This window comes from Diabrotica undecimpunctata, chromosome 1 (assembly GCF_040954645.1).
Source record: "Diabrotica undecimpunctata isolate CICGRU chromosome 1, icDiaUnde3, whole genome shotgun sequence".
Lineage (NCBI taxonomy): Eukaryota > Metazoa > Arthropoda > Insecta > Coleoptera > Chrysomelidae > Diabrotica > Diabrotica undecimpunctata.
In genome coordinates this window covers 3469513-3492296 of record NC_092803.1, presented here as the reverse complement: position 1 = coordinate 3492296, position 22784 = coordinate 3469513, and the positions used below count along the sequence as shown (strand labels likewise).

The following is a 22784-nucleotide window of genomic DNA, read 5'->3' as shown; positions in this document are numbered from 1 at the left end:
GTGGCACGGAGTCCCGGTGCAGACATTTTTCACATTTAGGCCCAGTGAAGATAGCCTCAAGTTACCAGTCAATTTAATTTCACAGAACAAAATATTGCGTTGGCAGTGTCCTTATAATGTATGTTATATGCTTCAAATACAAAGAGATAAAACTTTTAAAATGTACATTTTTATTATATTATTTTATGGATTCTGCAATTTTATACCTTACATAAAACATTAATAAATTAATATTTGTTTCGTTTGATATTAATTGCAATTATTAGAATTTTTTTGGCAATTGCCCTTTGGTAGGTTAGCGGATAGATTTGGCAATAGAGTGATAACCCTCAACCCACCAGTTGCCAGATCGCAATAGATGTCTTTTTAACTCTATTATTTATATTGACATTTTACTATTTACTTTTAAAAACTGTTTTACAACTATAGTTTGTCCCAAACCCTTCTTTCAGTGCGCCATAGTTGATCGAATTCTCTCTAACACATTAAGCTAGAAGTGACAGAAAAAAACGTGAGTCTGTGATTATTATACATTGAACTTAGAAAATTATTTATCGTAAAGCTAATTCTAGTTACGGATGTATAATTGGTTGGAGTTTAGAATACGCTAAATAGATATCCAATCAATGATATAAATATAATTTGACGCAGAAGGTCTCGATCTTGACAGTACTTTCACAACGTCAAGTGATAAAATAATTGTCATTCCAGGTTAGTATTATCAGACATTTTACAGTGAAAATTTAATTTTGTATTTATTGTCATAAAAATATTTTAAATATGCCGAGATATATCGAGAAAGAACAAAGACTAATATTAAAATTATTAAATTATTTTCAATTAGAAAAAGAGGGATTACGATCATGCAACTGTCAAATTTAACTAAAATGACATGCAATAATTCTCGACATTCTTAAAATCCTATATTATGTCAAAATTAGTGACGCACTGAAAGAAGGGTTTGGGACAGACTGTATTTACTTTTTCTTTTTTTTGGTAATAGTTAAGTATTAGTTTTTTAATGTCTTTTTGCTTTTGATTGCGTATGTTTCATTTGTAATGTAAATTTCAACACTGCCAAACACCAAAATTTCATTTTGTCAAACCCATTTGACGCTATCTTCACTGGGCCTAAATGTGAAAAATAAAATGTTCAAAAGGCCTATGATCACAGATCACCTAACCCCTGTTATTAGTGGTCTGTGCCTATGATGTTCGGACACAGAATAATAAACTTATTATTTATTCTGTGGTTCGGATTATTCGGATAAGTCCGGTGAGCACGGTGAGTTACTCGTGATGCTCGTGGTCTTAGACAAGGAAAGAGAGTGTCTAGGCTCGTGCTCCTTCTTCTTCTGTTTTTTATGGCTTCGCTGCGAGGCGATTCGCCCGCCAGCACTATTTGTTGGCGACCGTGATGTAAACTCGTGGTGCATTGTGCATGTGCATTGAGCATTGACATTGGACGTGTTGGCTTGGCGTGTTTTTATTTTGTTTTTTGTTTGTCATTTTTGTTGCTTGCTTGTGCTTGCATCGCTTATCGCTTGCTGAAATATTTTTTTTATATATAAATATCAACTATGGAAGTTAAAACCGAAGTTAAGGACGAGTTTATAGAATGTGACAAAAGATTGGTGGTTCTGCTATCCACAGAAATAGATCTTGGAGAATTAAAAGATGAATTATGCAATCAAGGTAATCTAGAAAAGACAAGTAAGTTCTGAAAAATGTACAATTAGTTAATGCATTTGCAATTAATATCATACATGGTGTATTACCTAGGCTGCACATTAGACTTATCTCTAAAATCTGAATTAGTAATTCATATTTGAAGTATAAAAATGTGTACTTCCATCTGTTGCTAATTTGGCTTGGGTTTAAAATAATTAATTTTTAATTTACACTTAGTTAAATAATTTTAATTCTATCCAATGTTGCCAAATTAATACAATGCATGTGTACTTACTAGAAAAAAATTATTATATTTTTAATTATATATTTTCACAGTTTATCTTAATTTATCCTAATTTTAACAGAAAATGTCTGCTTTTTACCAGGGTTAAGTTAGATTTTGTTATTGTTTATCTAGTATTTTTCTTTGTCATAAAAACACACTATGTGCCAGAAATGAAACCTGAAAAACCTGTATGCAATAAAACATATCATGGATCTATTTTGGTAGGTGTTTTTAACCTACCAAATGCATCACCAGATTCATCCAAATATATGATATTGCATATCGTCTCTTGCTCCACCATGATGGTTCTTCAGCCACGTTTCTTTATAAGCAGCAAATCTGATTTCTTTCAGAAGTCTGCATAAAGTAGAAAGAGACAAGGGTCATATTTTTTCATTACCTTATAAAGTTATGTATATGCTTTAAGTATTGAAGCAAATTTTTCATAGAAATTTCACAATAAACAATTCTTCATAGAGAACTCCTTACAACCTTGTCATAGCTGACTAATTGCAGAGAAGACCTTGCGAATGAATAAAATAAACCAGACTTGTGATCAATATGGATTATATACAGAATGATGTATGCTGATCAAAAGTTCTCATTGTCACAAGACTCAGAAATCATATGTTTTAGTTCTAGAGTTTCAAATGTGGTAACATAGGTACCGGGATATCTACCCAGGAGATCACATTTTATTTTTAACCGAAAAACATTAAGACATGTTATTCCGATACAATATTCATGTTTATTGAGATTCAGATGCCATATATGTTGAATGTGTAAGAAACTATTTTTCCAAATTCATGATTTAAAAAAAAAAGAAATAAGCTTTCTTTCGTAAAATGCGTTTGGCCAGGCAAATGACAGTTGTTTTGAATAGTATGGACCTCTATAACAAGAACCTATATGTTTCATGCAGTCGAATTTTTTTACTTAATTTGTTATTAACAAATTAAGGTCAAAAAATGGTAAATTTTCTCTTTTTTCATCTATCAGCAAAAATTGAATCATTTGAAACAAATTTGATACTAAGAAACTTATAAATCATATAAAAACCTTCAAAATAAGTCGTAAATTTTGTTTTTTTTTTATATAAATGTTAACAACTTTTTTAAAAATAAACTTATAACCTTTATATTACATATAATGTTGTTACATATAATGTCTTTTGGTGCCTAAAGCATGATCCATTTTTCAAATAGATCTGTCAAATAGTTTAAAAATTATATAATTATAATTTTTTTTTTTTTTTTTTTTGGCATATACTTTCAGGGTCACTCTCTTCTCGCCTAGGGGCCCATCAAGGCATTTTTTTTACATACAACACTAGGCCACTGTAAGAAAGGAATTTAAACAGTTGGGTTAGAGACAAAGGTTAAGTTATTAACTAATGTGTAATTATTTACATGGTTATTTTACTATTTTTTAAAAACATAACTAATAAATCATACACTGCTCTCGAGTCTAATGATAATAGGTACTGAAGGTTCCAAGGGGCTAAATATTGTGTTTATGTAAATTATTTATTAATCTGGATGAAGTTATAATATTTCTGGGGCAACTGAAAAATATATGATATTGTTTATATATATATATATATATATATATATATATATATATATATTGTTTATATATATATATATATATATATATATATATATATATATATTTATTATTTATATAAAAATATATATTATTTAGTTAAACCATCTAATTTGTTTAAACACTTTTTTTCAGTTTTTTATTTTTTTTAGTAATATTTGAAGTAATTTTTTAAATTTATAAATAATATATACTTCTTCAATAAACTTCGTAAATAATTTATTTCTAATAGACTTTTTGAAAAAAAAAACAAATTATCATATTTAATTATTTCTACATATTGCTTTAAAAATAAAAAAAATCTCAAAAAAAGATGTTTCTCAATGGAAAAACTATCTCCATGGAAAATTTTCCTGGATGACAGCCATTATAAAAATCATAAAAAAATGTTTTTTGCTTCAAAATTACTTCTTTTTTTTTTAATAATTTGAGTTATTCTAAGACGAATGGTTTGCGTTTTTATTTTCTTCTTTCTTTATTTTTTGATACTTTGTTATTAAAATTTCTTCACTAATTTTTTTTATTTTCCTTAAAAAACCAAGTTTTATTTTTGGATGTTTATTTTAGGTGTTTCCCAAAAAGCCAATAAAACGAAAATTATCAGAAGGAAACCATGTAATACAGAAAAACATACGAATCCACAAATCTCTGGGGGAGAAAGAATATATGAATGTGAAATTTGTTTTAAGCAGTTTTTCCACAAAGGAAATATGACAAATCACGTAAAATCACACACTAAAGTACAACATAAATGTCAAATTTGCTTTAAGGAGTTTAGTAAGCAAAAACTTTTATATGGTCATATGAAAATTCACACTGGACACAAACCTTTTAAATGTGATATTTGCCTTAAGAAGTTTTTACAAAGGATAAAGTTGAAGATACATTTAAGGACACACACTGGTGAAAAGCTTTATCAGTGTGAAATTTGTCTTAAGCGGTTTTCTCAAAAGGGTGGTTTAAAGGAACATTTAAAAAGTCACACGGGTGAAAAACCTCACCAATGTGAAGTTTGTCTTAAAAAGTTTGGTAGAAAATTTTCTTTAAAAGTACATATGGCAGTTCACACTGGAGAAAGGGCTTATAAATGTGACATTTGTCTTAACCAGTTCAAACAGAGAAGTACTTTAAATGAACACATAAAAACTCACACTGGAGAAAAGCGTCATAAATGTATAATTTGTCTTAAGCTGTTTACTAGAAAAAGTAACTTAAATGATCATATGAACGTTCACACTGGAGAAAGGCCTTATAAATGTGAAATTTGTTTTAAACAGTTTATTACAAAAAGTACCTTAAAGGATCATATGAAAATTCACAGTGAAGAAAGGTCTTATAAATGTGAGATTTGTTTTAGGCGGTTTGCTAAAAAAACCGGATTGAATAAACATACGAAATCGCACACCGGAAAAAAACCTTATACTTGTGGAACTTGTCTTAAAAATTTTGCTACTAAAGACACATTAATTAATCATATAAAACTTCACTCCGGAGAAAGATCTTATAGTTGTGACATTTGTTTTATGAAGTTTTCTAAAAATTGGACCCTAACTCAACATAAAAGAAATATTCACAATCGAGAAAGACCTTATAGATGTAACATTTGTTTAAGGAACTTTTCCACTACATATTCATTAAATACACATGTCAGAACTCACACTGGAGAAAAACCTCATAAATGTGAAATTTGTCTTAAGCAGTTTGTCCAAAAAAGTACTTTAAGAGAGCATTTAAGAGTTCACACTGGGGAAAGACCTTATAAATGTGAAATTTGTTCTAAAAAGTTTTCTACGGCAACTGTTTTAAAAAAACATATAAATGTTCACACGGGAGAGAGACCTCATAGATGTAACATTTGTTTTAGAAACTTTTCCACTACATATTCTGTAAAAGTACATATGAAAACTCACACTGGAGACAAACCTCATAAATGTGAAATTTGTCTTAAGCAGTTTGTCCAAAAAAGTACTTTAAGAGAGCATTTGAGAGTTCACACTGGAGAAAAGCCTTATAAATGTGAAGTTTGCCTCAAGAAATTTTGTAGAAAGTTTAATTTAAATCGACACATGAAAGATCACAATGGAAAATGTCATAAAAAACTGTAATTTGTTTATCCCTTAACTTGGCAAAAGGTTAATTTTGAATCTAAAAATTGGTATGTTTGCTGTTTGGGCATCATACAAATATTCTATAACAACAAAAAAAAATATATGACATGAATATACAACATGAATATAGATGTACTGATCGACAAAACCGATTGTCCCTTAATGTATAGGGTGGAATAATAGGAGAACATGTGATAGGACCGTATTTTTTTAATGGCCATTTAAATGGACAAAAGTTTTTAAGATTTCTACGAAGAGACTTTTGGATACTTTTGCAAAATATCCCTTTAAATTTTAGAAGAACAATGTTTCTGCAGCTAGACGGTGCTCCAGCACATTACACGCGTAACGTTAGAGAATATTTAGACAGAAAATTTCCCGGAAAGTGGATAGGTAGGGGTGGTGCTGTCAATTGGCCCCCTAGATCACCTGGGTTAACATCAATGGACCTTTTTTTTTGGGGATATATTAAAATTTTGGTTTATCAAACTCCACCTACAACCGCTGAAGACATGAAAACGCGTATTTGTAATGCGTTTGCAACAGTTACTCCAAAAATGCTAAGAAGAGTAAAACAAAATTTTGAACACAGAGTGAGGTTATGTATTGAAGAAAATGGACACCATTTTGAACATTTAATGTAAATTAATTTGTTTCTAGTGTGTTTTGTTTAACTTTATGTAATAAAGTGTAATTAATTAATTTCAAGAATAGTGCATTTTCAAAAAAACCCAAATTAATCGAAAATTATAAAGGATAGGTATAGGGATTGTTTAATAAAGTAATATTATTTTTTTGATTAGAATTCAAAATTAAAGTAAAATACAGGGTGTCCCATTTAAGTTAAGAAAGTAATTACACAAACTATTATACAGCATTGACACTTCGTATTGTGAACACTCTGTAGATTAATTTCAATTGGTAATTATTCTGATGTAAAGCATGGACACTTGAAAATTAATTGACAAAAAGGCGTTAATTATAATTGATGCGATATTGTGTAATTAATTAATTTCGCGAATAGTACATTTTCAGAAAAACCCAAATAAATCGAAACCGGTCAAAAATAGGTATAGGGAATGTTGAATAAAGTAATTATTTTGTTCAGTAGAATTCAAAATTAAAGTGAAATATAGGTTATTCCATTTAAAAAAGTATAAGTTTATATCCATCCATCCATCCAATGGCGCTACAGCCCAAATCGGGCCTTGGCCTCCTTCAACAGGCTTCTCCAACCATCTCTATTTACCGCTGTTCTTTTCCATGAACGCGTTCCCAGGCAGTTCCTGGCATCCTCATCGACTTCATCTTCCCATCTCTTTTTAGGTCTTCCAACAGGTCTTTTTCCCTGCATTCTTGCATTTAATAATTTTCTGGGGATTCTATTCTCATGCATGCGGACCACGTGCCCTGCCCATCGTAATCTCTGCAGTTTAGTATGTTGTGCTAGAGGTGGTTCGCTATATTGCTCGTATATTTCTCTATTGTACCTAATTCGCCAGTTGTTGTTTTCACTTATTGGGCCCAGGATCCTACGTAATATTTTTCTTTTTCTCTTTTCTCTTTTTTCTTATAAGTTTATATCATTACGCCAAATTGGGACACCCTGTATATATCTCACAAATTTTGATTTGTAGCCGGTACTGACCTACGTATTCCTACAAAAGGAATTTTTAATATCTTTAGCCATTTCCCCGGTAGGCTCCGTCCCGTTGAGCGTGACTCACCCTGTATATGTCAAAAATTTGGATTGTATACCAGAGTATACATCGCCAAATAGACCGAAAAATAGGTCTGTATAGCATATCATACATTGCCAAATTATGAAGGACAAGGAATATGAATGAACTATCAAAATTTAATCAAAAATATTTATTTATTAATGTGAACATCTATAAAACAATTCTTGTTCTACACTAAACATAGTCTAATATTACACTTGTTACAAAATATGGCAGTTTGTCCCTTCTTGCAATTTCTGCACCTGTCCATTGCACCGTATACTAGAAAATGGAGAACAATATCACTACTGGAGAAAATTGTGGCACTACTGAAGGAGTAGCTGCTGCTAGTCTTCCTTTACTGACTGAAACAGATAATATTTCTACAGCTTCTTCTATATCTTCTCAGAAGTTATATTTTCTTCAACATCATCTGTGTCTTCTGTGAATGTTTTCAAAAAATTACGAGATAATACCTCTTGTTCGTCATCACCACTACTCTCTGGGTCGCTTTCAGCACCAACTGGAGGCAAAAGAGCCATTATTCTATCAATTCTCCTTGTTTTAGTCTGAAAAAAATTAATGTCAAATAAGCCATATCGGGCGGTGTATACTATACAATACATAAAGTTTTGAATCGATTTGCTAACAAAATATTTACATTACACCAAAAATTAGTTTATACATAAACAGTATAATGTTTCAAAAATAAGTTCCCAAAAAATTAGCACTGTACAATGAAAAACGATAAACTAATATAAACACTTACCATTTGTTGGTTGGAACAACACGCGTGCTCAGCCATTTTGTCGAGACTGTATCCATACCATCAGAACTAAATGCGCGAAATTAAGAATTTTCGGGCTGATTTTCACTCGGCTACTTACGATAGTGTATACTCAATGATACAGTGCCAAGAACTGGACAGTTCAACTGGAACAAGAAATACGGAAAGTTCACCCAAATTACTGGCAAAAATCTCTGGTGATAATCATGAAGAACATTAATGATATTGACAATTAAGTTCATAATATTAATCTTTCAATTTTAGTGAAAAACTCGATAACCCTGGAGCAAAGGATCCTTAACCCAGATACTCCTAAAACTTTTTACCTCAAAAGTTTTAATAAATTCTGCTATGAATGGCTTTCTACTTCAATTATATACAAGTTTTATTAATAAAATGTTGTAACCAACAGTAGGAATCCAAGCTACATAAGGATCAATGATTTTATTATACAATAAATTTATGATATCTAAGAAAACATGATTTAGGGTGAAGTCCAACATCGCACTTGTTACATCTGAACGCTGCCTGCTTACGACATACACCACACTTTGTTTTTTTTTTCTTGATAAATGACTATATATGGTCTAATCTATCATAGCTTGACTCAAAATGTGTAAGTTGACTTTATTTTGACGGTCCGCGTTTAGTTGTTTTCTTATACATTTCCAGTAACCCTGACGCTATGCATCTTCTGAATTCCAGATGATCCATTTTCCCACCATTCTTCTTCTTCTACGGCACTACGGCCCGAATTGAGCCTTGGCCTTCTTTATTTTTTGCCTCCACTATTTTTTGCCTCCTTTATTTTTTGCCTCCACGGACTCCTAAAAGAGCTTATGCGTCGCTGTTTACTGTGTCTTCCCAGCGCTTTCCATCCGGTCTCTTTCTTTGCATTCTAGCATTCAGTGTTCTTTTTGGTAGCCTATCCTCTCCCATTCTTATAACATGTCCGGCCCATTACAATCTTTGTATTCTAATGAAGTCTGACAGTGGTGCTTCCTTATAAAGTTGATAAAGGTCGTTGTTCTATCGACTTCTGAAGATTCCGTTTTACCTTACAGGTCCTAGTATTCTCCTCAGTACTTTCCTTTCAAATGTATCGAGTTTGCTTTTGGATGTTTCTTTCAGGACCCATGCTTCACTACCATAGCATGCTATTGGTCGAATTAAGGTTTTATAGATTCTCATCTTTGTATTTCGCTGGACATTTTTAGACCAAAATATATGGGAGAAGGCAAAATAAGCTCTGTTTGCCTGCGTTTTTCTCTTCCGATTTTCCCCATCTTCTGATCTGTCGGCGTATATGTCTACTCCCAAGTATGTAAACTTTCCAACTGTTTCAATGTCATCTTCATGTATAATGTTTTGTGGAACTATTCTTCTTCTCGTCTGTATCATTATTTTTGTTTTTTTTTTCTGTGTTATTTCCAGACCTAGCATTTTTGTTTGCGTTTTTAACTGCGCACGTTTCCTGTGCTCCTGTTGATGTTCTACTCATATTAATATCATCGGCCAGTTGAACCTTTCGGTTGGTCAGTAGGTTTCCTCGTCCAGTTTGCATTTGCCTAACAGCATACTCCAGTGCCGGGTTAAACAAAGTTGGCCAGCCCATCTCCTTGCGAAATTTTGAAAAACTCTGTTCGGTGGTTTTGTATTCGTACACTTGATGAGACTTGCTAGGTGGTCGCCACCTATCTTATATAATTCTGCTAGTATTTCAACTCCTGGGGATTTATGGTTTTTCTGGGCCTTAATAGCTTCGAGAACTTCCTCTATGGTTGGAGCTTCTACTTCATTCTCTTCTACATAGTTCGTACCCATTTCATCTTCCATGTCTACTTGTATACCAAGTAGGGTCTGAAAACAATGCTTCCAGGTTTCTGTACCTTTCTGTTGGTCACTGATTACTTGCCTACTTTCATTTTTATACAGACTAGTTTGAGGTTTATACCCACTTTTTTTATCTTTTTTAGTTATTCGTAAGCCCCTCTAATTTCGTTGTTTTTGAAAAAAATTTTCCATTTTTTCGATTTGTCCATTTTTATAGGCTCTATTTTTTATTTCTACATATCTTGTTCTCAGGTGGACGCTGCCGCTGTCAGTACTGCTGTTTTGATATTATTCCATTTGCCCTCTATGGAATGCTGTTCTAGCGTCTTTAACTCATTTGCGACTTTTTCTTCGAACTTCTCTTTACATTCCTGAATCTTCAGTTTTTCCAGGTCCAGTTTGTTTGTTCTTTGTTGTCTTCCCTTGGAGTAAAAGATGGTCTGGTCCACAGCATGCTCCTCGTCGTGTTCTCACATCTGAGAAAAAATTATCACAGAAGTGGAACGGCGCATCCGGGTTATCAGACTGCAATTTATCGGCAAATGATAATAAGACACTGGCTCCTAATCCTAATTTCTTATATGTATAAGAAAGTGGAATGGTGGTACCTTGATAAGGTTCAAACCACTCGACATATCCCTGTTTTGTGGTTCCGACCCATAGTTTGTAGCTCCATCTAATGTATTTACCTCGAATAAACTGTTTTGATCCATATTGCCCATAGTAAGGGACCATTGCTTCATCAACACTGATGTTCTTCAAATGGAGGAAACTTGTGAAAATTTTTATTAATTATGACTAATAGCGGACGCATTTTAGTAAATATATCGCCTTTTGTAATTCGGTACTATCATATTTTATATTTAAAATAAAAAATGCTTCCATGTGTAACATTGACTTTGTGTCCTCTAATGTTAGTTTGTTTTGACAAATTATTGAAATATGTTGAATTATACAACAATTATTTTATGGTATGTATATAATATATAAAATAAAAATAAATCTACTGTTATTGAAAGGAAATCTCCTGTTTTGTATTGCCCTCTTCTCCTGTTGTTGAAAATATCCATCTGGTAACACTGTTAAATATATAAAAAAGTAAAATATGAAGGATTTTGGTAAGGCGTAAGCAAAGAATATAAACATAGATAGCATACAGGAATATAGGCATAACGGACAATGATTAGTTTAGAGCACCCAACATAACCAAATATATTTTCCTCAAGTCACTGTGTTGCCATACTTCTTTTGTAAAATATATATTTATATGCATAAAAAAAATTAAAGTTACTTTTACGAAATTATAATTTGTGTAATGAGAAGCTACAAGTTTAGAATAAGTATAAAACAGCATTCATAAATATTTTTCTTTTACTTTATAATATGCTGTTAAACATTGTAAATTATTTGCGGTAATTCAGCTTTAATAAATTAAATTTAAGTTTTAAAATAATAAATTATCTATATTCTTTGGTGTGAAAGGTATGAAATGTGTGAAGTTTGGTTTTAATACTAACGTTTTTCCCATTCCCATTGGGTCTCTTGGTATTTCCTCATGGTACAATGAATACATGTGTATTTATTTTTTTTTATTGTATAATGGCTTTGGCATAGCCAATTAGCCAGACTATTTGTGGTAATTACAATTTTTGTTTTTATTACCTAAGCCTATTTATAATATAAATTTACATGAAGTAATATGTTGGTATACACATTCAATTTTTGACATATTTATAATTTTTGATTTGAATACCTAAAACTACTTATAATTTAAATTTACAGGATGTTATGTATTCGTAGATACATTTTAATATCTGCTTATTATTTGAAAATGTGTATTTATTTTACCATGGTATTTCCTTTTAGATTTTGTTTGAAGATAGCCTCAAATGAGTTGTCAATTAAGTTTCACAGAACGAAATATTGCCTTGGCAGTGTTGCCATGTCCATATAATGTATATGTTACATACTTCAATTAACAAGAGAGAAAGCTTTTAAAACGTAAATTTTTATTATATAATTTTATGGATTCTGCAACTCGATAACTTGTATAAAACACGAATGAATTAACATCTGTTTTTTGTATATTAATTGCAGTTAATTATTAGAACATTTTTTGAAAATTGCCCTTTGATAGGTTAGCGGATAGATTTGGCAATAGTATCAGAGCCCTTAAATCACCAGTTGCCAGATTGCAACAAATATCTTTTTAACTTTATTATTTATTTTACTATTTACTTCTAAAAACTGTTTTAAAACTATTTACTTTTTCTTTGTTGATAATTTTAAAGTACTCATTTTTAAATATGCTTTTGATTGCATGTTTCATTTGTAATGTAAATTTCAACGCTGCCAAACAACAATATTTCCGTGATTTCGTTCTGCTGTGCTGTCATTGTCAAACTCGTTTGAGTGAGGTCATGATCATCAATCATCAATCAGCCAATCCCGTCCACTGCTGGACATAGGCCTCCCTCAGTTCTTTCCAGTGTTCTCTACACTGGGCCGCTTGTAGCCAGTTTCCCGCTACTCTTTTTATGTCGTCGGTCCATCTAGTCGGTGGTCGTCCTCGGCTTCTTTTATAATTTCTAGGCCTCCATTCCATAATTCGTCTTGTCCATCGTCCATCTTGTGTTCTGGCTAAGTGTCCTGCCCAGTTCCACTTAAGTCTCGTGGTTCTTTCGATGACGTCTTGAACTCCTGATCTTTGCCTGATTTGTCGGTTTGTTATGTGGTCTCGGAGGCTCACATTCAGCATTGCACGTTCCATGGCTCGTTGTGTAACTCTTAGTTTATTCGCAGATTTCTGCGTGAGTGTTAAAGTCTCTGCTCCATAAGTTTGTACAGGCAAAACACATTGGTTATAAACTTTTCGCTTGAGACACATGGGAATTGAACTTTTTAGAATATGGCTTAGTTTGCCAAATGCTGCCCATGTCAGGCCTATTCGCCTCTGTATTTCATTTGTTTGATTGTCTCTGTTTATTTTGATCTCGTGTCCCAGATATTTGTAAGTGTCTGTTTGTTGTATGGTATTATTGTCGATAGTTATATTTCCACTCATTACGAGATTTGTCATAAGTTTAGTTTTCTCAAAGTTTATCTTTAATCCTGCTCTTTCAGACAGACTTTTAAGCGAATGTAGCATAGAAACCGTATCCTGTAAGTTATCTGCGATTAATACGACATCATCTGCAAACCTCAGATGATTTAATCTTTCTCCATCTATATTGATGCCCATATCTTGCCATTGGGTGTTCTTAAATATTGACTCTAGAGCTGCCGTGAACAATTTTGGTGAAATATTGTCTCCTTGTCTTACTCCTCGACCTCAGCTGAATTTTTCTGTGTCTTCGTGTAGTCGTATACTTGATGTAGCGTTCTCGTAGATGTTTTTGATTAGTGACGTGTACCTGTAATCTATTCGGCTTTGATTTAGGGCTTCCAGTACGGTTTCAAACTCTACAGTATCAAAAGCCTTCTCGTAATCGACAAATGCAAGAACTAGTGGTATGTTATACTCGATGCATTTTTCAATTAAGATCTTTATGGTGTGCAAATGGTCATTTGTGCCATATCCTCTCCTAAAGCCTGCCTGTTCTTTGGGCTGATAGAAATCTAGTTTAGGTGTTAGTCTCTTTGTTAAGATTTTCATAAAGAGTTTATACATATGTGTCAAGAGGCTGATGGGTCTATAATTTTCTAATTTAGTAATATCACCTTTTTTGTGTAACAAGACTATCGCTGCATTATTCCAGTCTTTAGGAATCGTACCCGCATGTAAGCATTTATTAAACAGTTCGCTTACTGATTTTAATAGAATTTCTCCTCCTGCTTTTATTGCCTCAATAACGAGTCCATCGTCACCAGGCGATCGATGGTTCTTCATTTCCTTTAAAGCTGATCTTACTTCTGATACAGTAATGGGTAAAAGTATTTCCGATCCCTGATTTATGAGAGTCTTTACTCGTGTCGGTAAATTTTCTTGTGATCTTTGGCTGGTATAGAGGTCTTTATAAAACTCTCTAGTTATTTTCAGAATGTTTTGTTTATCTGTTGTTGCCTTTCCGTCTTTATCTTCTAGCTTGTATATTTCTTTTTTACTTTGTGTGAGTTCTCTTTTCATTATCTTTAAACCTTTGTTCTTTTCTACTGTTTGAGTAATTACATTAGTATTATATCTTCTTATATCTCTTCTAATATCCGCTGAAATTCTTTTATTTAGTTTTCTATATTCTTCTTTGTTTCCCTTTTCTTTCTCGCTTAGGTTTCGTCGTATTTCCATGAGAGCTTTTGTGTCTTTGCTAATCTTTTCACTTTTGGTGTAATTTTTCTTGCAAAATTTGAGTTGTGCGTTTCTAACCGAGTCTGTAATTAATTTATTATGATCGTCGATACTTAGAGGTTTGGGATTATTACTCTGTAAAGTTTCTGCTATATTTTTTATGTACGCTTCTGGCTGATTTGGTGAATTCCAAACTATGCGTTTGCCACTGTTTATCATCTTTGCTCTTTCTTTTTGTAGGTTTATCGTTATTCTAGCTCTTACTGGTCTGTGGTCGCTTCCTACTGATAGTTTATTAAGTACAGTGACATCTTGAATAATTTGCTTTTTGTCTGTTATTATATAATCATATTCGCTCTTAGTTCTTCCATCTGGACTAACCCACGTCCATTTTCTACTCTGTTTCTTCTTAAAAAAGGTGTTCATTGCATACAGTTTGTGTTGCAGTAGAGAGTTGGTAAGTATTTCGCCTCTTTCGTTTCTTACTCCGATTCCAAAATCTCCGATTGCTACTTCTTGTTCGTCCTTTTTCCTTCCGAGTTTCCCGTTAAAATCTCCCATTATCAGATTGTAATGGGCCGGTTCCTGCTTTTTTGCTCTTTCGATTTCCTCATAGAAGGCTTCAACAATCTCATCTTCGTAATCGCTGGTGGGGGCGTATACCTGGATTATTTTCAGATTGTATCTCTTATTTAGTCTTAGATTTATATACATAACTCTTGGGGAAATGCAGCCAATGCTCTGTATCATTTTCTGTAATTTTTTGTGTACTAATAAACCTACTCCTCCAGTTGTCGATTCTGTTTCCCCATTATAGTGGAATATGTTGCCTGATTTTAGTTTGACCTGATCTTCACCTCTTCTTTTGACTTCGCTAATTCCTATAATATCCCATTTCACATGTCTGAGTTCTTCCTCCAGTTCCGTCATTTTTTCATCTTTGGATAAGCTTCTTACATTATTCGTAATTATGTGCAGCGTTCGTCGTTCTTGGTAGCCTCTTACATCCCGGAGATTCTTTGCACCCTCTGCCCTCTGTCCGTGAATCCTACCGCTACCTTGGTTGGGAACTAGCGAGCTGCCGGGGACTGAGGGCCCTTTTCTTGAATGTCTATTCATGCTGAGGGGTTTTGGCATTTAAACACCACGCTTGCCTGGCGGGTTGGTGAGTTGGTTTGGGAAATTGGTAGGATAGTAGGTATTGGGTAGGAATGGGTTTAGGACATGATTTCTCTCCATAGGAGTTGAGAGACAATCAAGGCTCGCGTAGGGCAGGGTCGCATCCCTGAAGTAAGTCTATCCTCTACTGGGATTGTGGAGGAGTACTTACCCGCTACCGCATGATAGTCATGATACAAAGAATCAAAGAAAAGAGAGTGAGGAGTGAGTGAGGCTATCTTAGCTGTAACCAAAGAATATAGACTCTTACTGTAACGTGCTGTAACCTGTAACTGCGACGGGGGGGGGATATATACTCTGGACCTTAGACAAGGAAAGAGAGGTCTGGACCTGGACTGAGACCAAATGTGAAAAACCGCTGGGAAAACGTCCCACAAATACTTGAGGATCTTCGGCACAATCTTAAATGGCAAAAACAAATGCATATACAATAAAATTTATTAAAATGATATAAAAAATTAATAGTATTAATTAAATTACCGTATATAATAGAAATGCATTGAAATTATATAAAAATTCATAGATTTTAGTTAAATTAAAGATAATCAATACCTAATAATAAGGTTCTAATAGATAAGATTTGGAAAGAGCTAATTTACAATATTTAACTGCATTTAAACAGAAAATATTTGTTTTATACTTATTTAAAACTTGTAGCTTCTCATAACACAAATTATAATTTCGTAAAAGTAACTTATATTTTAAACCTTCGTATACATTTTACAAAAAAAATATGGCAAGTTTTATACTTATTTAAAATTTGTAGCTTCTCATAACACAAATTATTATTTCGTAAAAGTAACTTTATATTTGTAACATTCATATACATATTTTACTAAAATAAATACGGCAACACTGTGACGCGGTGCCTTGAGGAAATATATTTGGTTAGGTTAGACTGTTAGAGTGCACTAAAATGCGAATTGCCCTTGCCCATGAGATCATTTTCGTGATTTAAAGCACTGGGTGAGGAGCTGGTGCATCTACTCTTTTTACAGTATATTACAGCCTAGCAAGGTCTCATCTAGATGTTGGAAGCATATTTTCAGCACTTAGCACTTTAATGATTAATTAAAAAATGAGTCTCGATACAATTAGAAGCACTAATTAGTACGAGGTTGTATGAAATCTACACCAACAAACGCTATATGAACTGAACAGGTGAGTGTTTTCTAGAGTTTAGTTTAGACTAAGATGCCAAATTCACCACCAAAATTTACTTTCCCACAACATCCCCTAATTCCCATACTGCAATATATTCAACTAAAATCAGACTAGACATTTGTTATTGGCTCCTTCAAAATTATTTGCTTACAAGTGTAAAGAATAGGATAACTGTTTTAATTGAATCAAAGAATAATAATTTCACTTTCAAATTGGTCCAGATCCCCTGTGATAGTGATATCAAAAGCACATATCAAAGAACAAGTTGATTTGTAGGCAAATTTAGAAAGTTTCCTAAACATACCCAAAGTTGAAAATTGATATATAGATTTAGAATGTCTTTTGACATTGTCTGATGCCTAACTTCCACGTCCTTCTATCGTCCCATTGGCCATCTCTAAGATCCCTTGTACTTGTACTCATAGCCTTGCCAATTTTGTAGATCAACCCTTCAAATAAAAGACAGACAACACTTAACATCATCAGATTATATACTAGTCATGCTTTATTTGCAGTTTTTCTCTTCCATATTAATGCAAGCTCTGTTCTGTTTTGCAAATGTGGTCAAATTGAAGATTTAGACTATATTTTTCTACAATGGAAATAATAAATACATGCAACATTTAGATAAATTTGTTTTAAGCTATAGTCAATGTTAGTTTAAATCACAAACAGATATGTATACTCTCTTCTCTTTCTTTTATCCACTTTGGGAACCTTTCCGAGGCAGTCCCTAAGATTTGTGCCTTAAAGTTTTGCTGTTGCCTTGGATTGTAAATACTAGATCTCCTTTGAAATTGTTAATCAGTAAGCTCCCTCATTAGGAGCCAAGTCAAATGTAACATTCCTTCGATGTTTATTTTCAGATTTAAAGAACAATCATAAATTTAAACTATGCTATTGCTATGAGCACAACATAGTTCATTGTAAGATACAGTACAGTAAACCCAAATCCAAATAAAAGGAAGTAGGAAAAAGTAAATTGGAAATAAAAGATGATAAATATTCATACAAAAATGAATTATCTCATATAAAATGTAAAATGGAAAAAGAAACTGATAATGAGAATTGCAAAGATACCCCACTTTTGATCAAAAATGAATGTGAACAAGAAGTGCTTTCTGAACTTGACTATAAAGTTGATCTTAACAACATTGATGATTCAAAGATTTGGTTCAATCAAATCAATACAACAGTTTTCATTGAAGATGTTAAAACAGAGGAATCCCAGAATCAAAATATCAAGTGGAATGATTTTGATTTGAATGAAGAACATCAGACAAGTTCCCATGGTAAGTACAAATTATAATTGCAATTATTGACTTTGTAAATAATGTGTATTCTGCTTTAGTTAACTAATGTAAAATGCGTTTTATTGGCTGATCAAATTTAATTTTTATGTACTTTCCATTTAAAATATGCCAATGTTGTCACATGAAGCTACAGTCATAAGGATCGTTGAGTCAGTTGTACTATTGGTTTTGTGTTTGTTTACAACTTTCCTAAAATGCTATACATTATTTTAGATAGAACATTCAGCGAAACATATGTAATGATCATGATCATTATGATCAATGATAGATTTTTATATTCTCTTCTTAGTTGACAAAATTTAACATCCCGCCTGAGTCCTTAATGTTACCAACAAGTTCAAAAATTTGAATTATCCGCCAAAAATGTTGTAAAAAATACCATGATATAAACAATAAAATATTCTACAAACTAAAAAAAAGGTTTTTATAATGAATAAAACCGAAGATATCATCAAAAAACGAAAAATTTTTTTTTAGGTTATTTTTGGGTCTAAGGATCTACAAAAGTGGCGTTGGAAACAGTGTCTTTAAATGAATTTTAAAAATTTTAAGAGCTTTCAAAAATTTGAATTTTTCGCCAAAAATTTGGTAAAAAATACCATGATGTAGACCAGGGCTTCCCAAACTTATTCGTACTGTGACGCCCTTGATACTTTGCTATTTTTTTGCGACACCCTCTCAACCTAGCCCCCAATAATACTTACCAATTTTAGTACTAGCCTAGTAACAGGTTCTAGTTGTAACAAAAACACTATTTGAACATTTATATTTTTTGTTAGAAATTAAGAACTAAATCAAAACAGGCACAAAAATGAAAAGGGATATTTATTTATGTAACTGGCTGGTTAATGTGAGGTATGTGCTTGTTTTTTGAGCACAGCTCATGAAGCCGGGGCTTCAGTTTGGAAATTGCCACTCTCATTTCTTTTTCTAAGTTTATGTTTGACCTGTACTTGTTTTTACTTACTGCAACTGCAGAAAAACCCGTTCTGCACAAGTACGAAGTCGCAAATGGTAATAAAACCTTTAACGCAGCAGTGCTGATGGGATGATGATATTCATGAGAAAGTGATCTATAAAATTCAAACAGTTTGTCCTTGTCGTATTGAAGCTTTAGGCTGGAATCACAGGACAATTCTGTCAGTTGTTCTTCTTCCTCTGTTGAAAATGTCGAAGGTGTGGATGATAGGAAAGGGTTTCTGACTCAGTCATATTGCTCCATATCTTCAGGAAAATGTTTCACTACAGTGTTCACTCAGTGATAACATGTGTTGTATAAACATATTTTTTAAAGAGGCATCAAGGATTTCTATCGATTTTTTTTTTGTAGAATACCTTTTAAAGCAAGGAAACAGTCAATTTCTTCATCTTCTAATTTTTAATTTTCTCTTCCATAAGAGCAACTTCTTCTGAAACCCAGTAATTTTATATAGCACTATATGAGTGTTGCTTCCCTGTAAAGGCATATTAAGATCATTTAATTTGTTAAATATGTCACAGAGGTATTCTAATTTTTATTATAAACTCTAAATTAATAAAGTTTTTTGCATCATCATGTGAATCTGTATGTAGATATGTGTAAAATTAATTTCTTAATTCGTATACACGTGCGAGTACCTTGCCTTTGGAGAGACAACGAGAGTTGCAATAATAAATTAAAGAGGTGTGCTCGGCCCCCATTTCTTGAAAGTTTATGGAAAAGTCTTGATTTCACAGGTCGTGTTTTAATGTAGTTCACCACTTTAATAATGCTATCCATCACATTAATTCAGGTGTAACATTCTTTACTGCTAAGGCCTGTGTATGTATGACACAATGTGTCCATTTTACACTTGGAACCTTGGTTTTGATGAGAGCTTGTAGTCCTCCATACTGTTCAGACATCGCTCGGGCACCATCCGTACACACGCCTACACAGTTATCCCAGTTAATATTATTTTCAGTCATATATGATTGATGGATTCGACCGTTACTTGATGGAAATTATTTTATATAACAATAAAACACTGAAAGCTTTGTTTTCAAAACTTCCACAAAATTTATTTTTAACTCTTATCACTACAGCTGTTTCGGCTGATTGCTTTTCTCAAGTGATCGATTTTTGGCACGCGTTTACACTTTATAGTCTCTAATGAAATAAGTTGAGGAGGGGAAACTGTTCTTCTCAAGTTGGTCATTCAGAATTATATCTGTGTTTTTTAATTTGTTGATTTCCACAGATTCTAACAAAGTTAGCTTAAGGCCTTTATTTTGAATGTGAAGAATTTTAAATTCGTCATTAAAAGAATGATTATGATCTAGAAGGTGAAGTGCGTATGTAGAATCTGTTTTTCTATTATTGAAAGCCCTTTTATGTTCTGCTATTCGTTTATTAAAATCAGTTTGACTGATGTAAGTTTTGTTTATGTAAGAGAACACCCCTGTTCTCCTCAGCTGGTGAAAGTCTCTCACACGCACTAACGCCACTTTAGTTTCTCCAAAACACCTCCTGGATAAACATATATCTCACAGGAACACACTTTCTTACTAATCGAAAGGATTTTCATTTCACCAATTAGCACTACCACTACATATATACTCCACCTGTTTTCCTTACTACAGGATATAAGTGCCGCTTTAAACTGCTACTACTCCTTTGGCTTGTTCTACAGACACATCAAACACTATACACAATTTTTATTTACAAGCAACTCTACTCACTTTTCAGATTCCAGCATCATACACTCCATATCTTAAATTCCAACCAATCACATTCCATACTTTCTCAGTAATGGAACCATGTGGGTATCCTTCAAAGTTGATAGACGGTAGATGAGAGACGGCACGAAACAAAATAGTGATTACTCTTTCAAAGACTGACACATTACATTCGAGTTCACTTTTTTTACAACAAATAAAACACCAAAAAACACTATTTTGGTGTTTTAACATATACAAGGTGATTTGAAATGTAACACTATTAAATAAAAGTTTTCCTATACTGGAATCATGGGTAGTGGAATATTTTGCATAAATCGATAGGGATTGTTAACGAGTTCTTTTGATTTTGTTTCTTGGTCAATTTCTCTTTTTAATTTATTGTAGAATTTGTATGATCTACGCTTGTAAATCATCAACTCAGCAATTTTAAATTTATTTCATTACAAGTGCAGCATGTCTCGATGTGGCAGCGATCAAATTGTAAATTGAAGTTGTACCTTGAAAAACTATTCTTTTGGTATGAACTTTTATATCTTAGTTTTATTATTAGTATGGTCATTCAAGTTATATAGTTTGATTTTTATTTTAGGTTTTCTTCAGAGTGTGATTAAAAGTAAATCTGCAAAATCTTTGACCACAGACTCCGAAAAAAATTCGTACAAGTGTGAAACATGTTTAAAGGAATTTACATTATCGAAATATTTAAAAAGACATTTGAGGGTGCACTCTGGCGAAAAGCCTTACAAGTGTGAAATTTGTTCTAAGCAATTTAGTCGAGATGGAAATTTGAAAACGCATTTAAGGAAACACACTGGAGAAAAGCCTTACAAGTGTGAAATTTGTTTTAAGTCATTTAGTCAAGCAGATAGTTTAAAACAGCATTTGAGAATACACACTGGAGAAAAGCCTCACAAGTGTGAAATTTGTTCCAAACAGTTTACTCAAATAGGTCACTTGAAACATCATATAAGATCGCACATTGGAGAAAAGTCTCACAAGTGTGAAATTTGTTTTAAGGAGTTTATTCATAAAAGTAGTTTGAAATATCATATCAGGTCGCACACTGGAGAGAAGCCTTATGCGTGTGAAATTTGTTTTAAGCAGTTTACTCAAGTCTGTAATTTGAATCATCATATAAGATCACACACTGGAGAAAAGCCTTTCAAGTGTGAAATTTGTTTTAAGCAGTTTACTCAAGTCTGTAATTTGAATCATCATATAAGATCACACACTGGAGAAAAGCCTTACAAGTGTGAAATTTGTTTTAAGTCATTTAGTCAAGCAGAGAGTTTAAAACAGCATTTGAGAATACACACTGGAGAAAAGCCTTACAAGTGTGAAATTTGCTTTAAACAGTTTACTCAAGGGAGCACTTTGAAATATCATATCAGATCGCACACTGGAGAAAAGTAACACACAGTGGACATTGTCATTTGACAATGACACTGGCTGTTTGTTGTGTATTGGGATCTAATTTCAAATTCACGGCAAATTTTACAATTACGTAATTAGTAGTAGTTTTGCCAGTGTTAACTTACGGTGCCGAAACGTTGACCATGACAAGGAGAACAGTTCAAAAGATCCGTGTGTGTCAAAGGGCGATGGAGCGTGCTATGTTGGGCGTTTCACTACGAGACAAGATCCCAAATGGCCAGCTACGACAAAGAACAGGAGTGGCTGATGCAGTAGAGAGAGTAGCAACACTAAAATGGAACTGGGCAGGTCACGTGGCTCGAATGACAGACAATAGATGGACAAAGCGGATACTGGAATGGAGACCAAGAGATGATGCCTACCGAAGTAGAGGTCGTCCACCAACACGTTGGACTGACGATCTAAAACGTTGTCATAGGAATTGGATGCAAGAGGCACAAGATCGAAATAGATGGAAAATTATGAGGGAGATCTATGTCCAGCAGTGGATAAGCGAAGATTGAATGATGATGAATTAGTAGTAGTGGAATAAATAGATAGATAGATAGATAGATAGATGGTTTATTGGTAATAAATCAATACAAAAGTATTTTTTACAAGTCAAAGATAAAATATGTCAATATAGTTAATAAACACATAAATATAAACACAAAACATAGATACAGTGTTTTAAAATATACTTACAACAATTACAACAA

At 32.9% G+C, this 22784-nt stretch overlaps 1 protein-coding gene across 1 annotated transcript; it reads left to right on the top strand.

Annotated features, from left to right (window-relative positions):
* Positions 1-1374: 1374 nt before the first annotated feature.
* Positions 1375-22450, top strand: LOC140442817 (uncharacterized). The gene is made up of 4 exons (XM_072533789.1): positions 1375-1713; positions 4130-5664; positions 17604-17931; positions 21242-22450. Exons 1-4 carry the CDS (start codon positions 1581-1583, stop codon positions 22063-22065), a joined length of 2820 nt encoding a protein of 939 aa, XP_072389890.1. The 5' UTR covers positions 1375-1580; the 3' UTR covers positions 22066-22450.
* Positions 22451-22784: the final 334 nt, after the last annotated feature.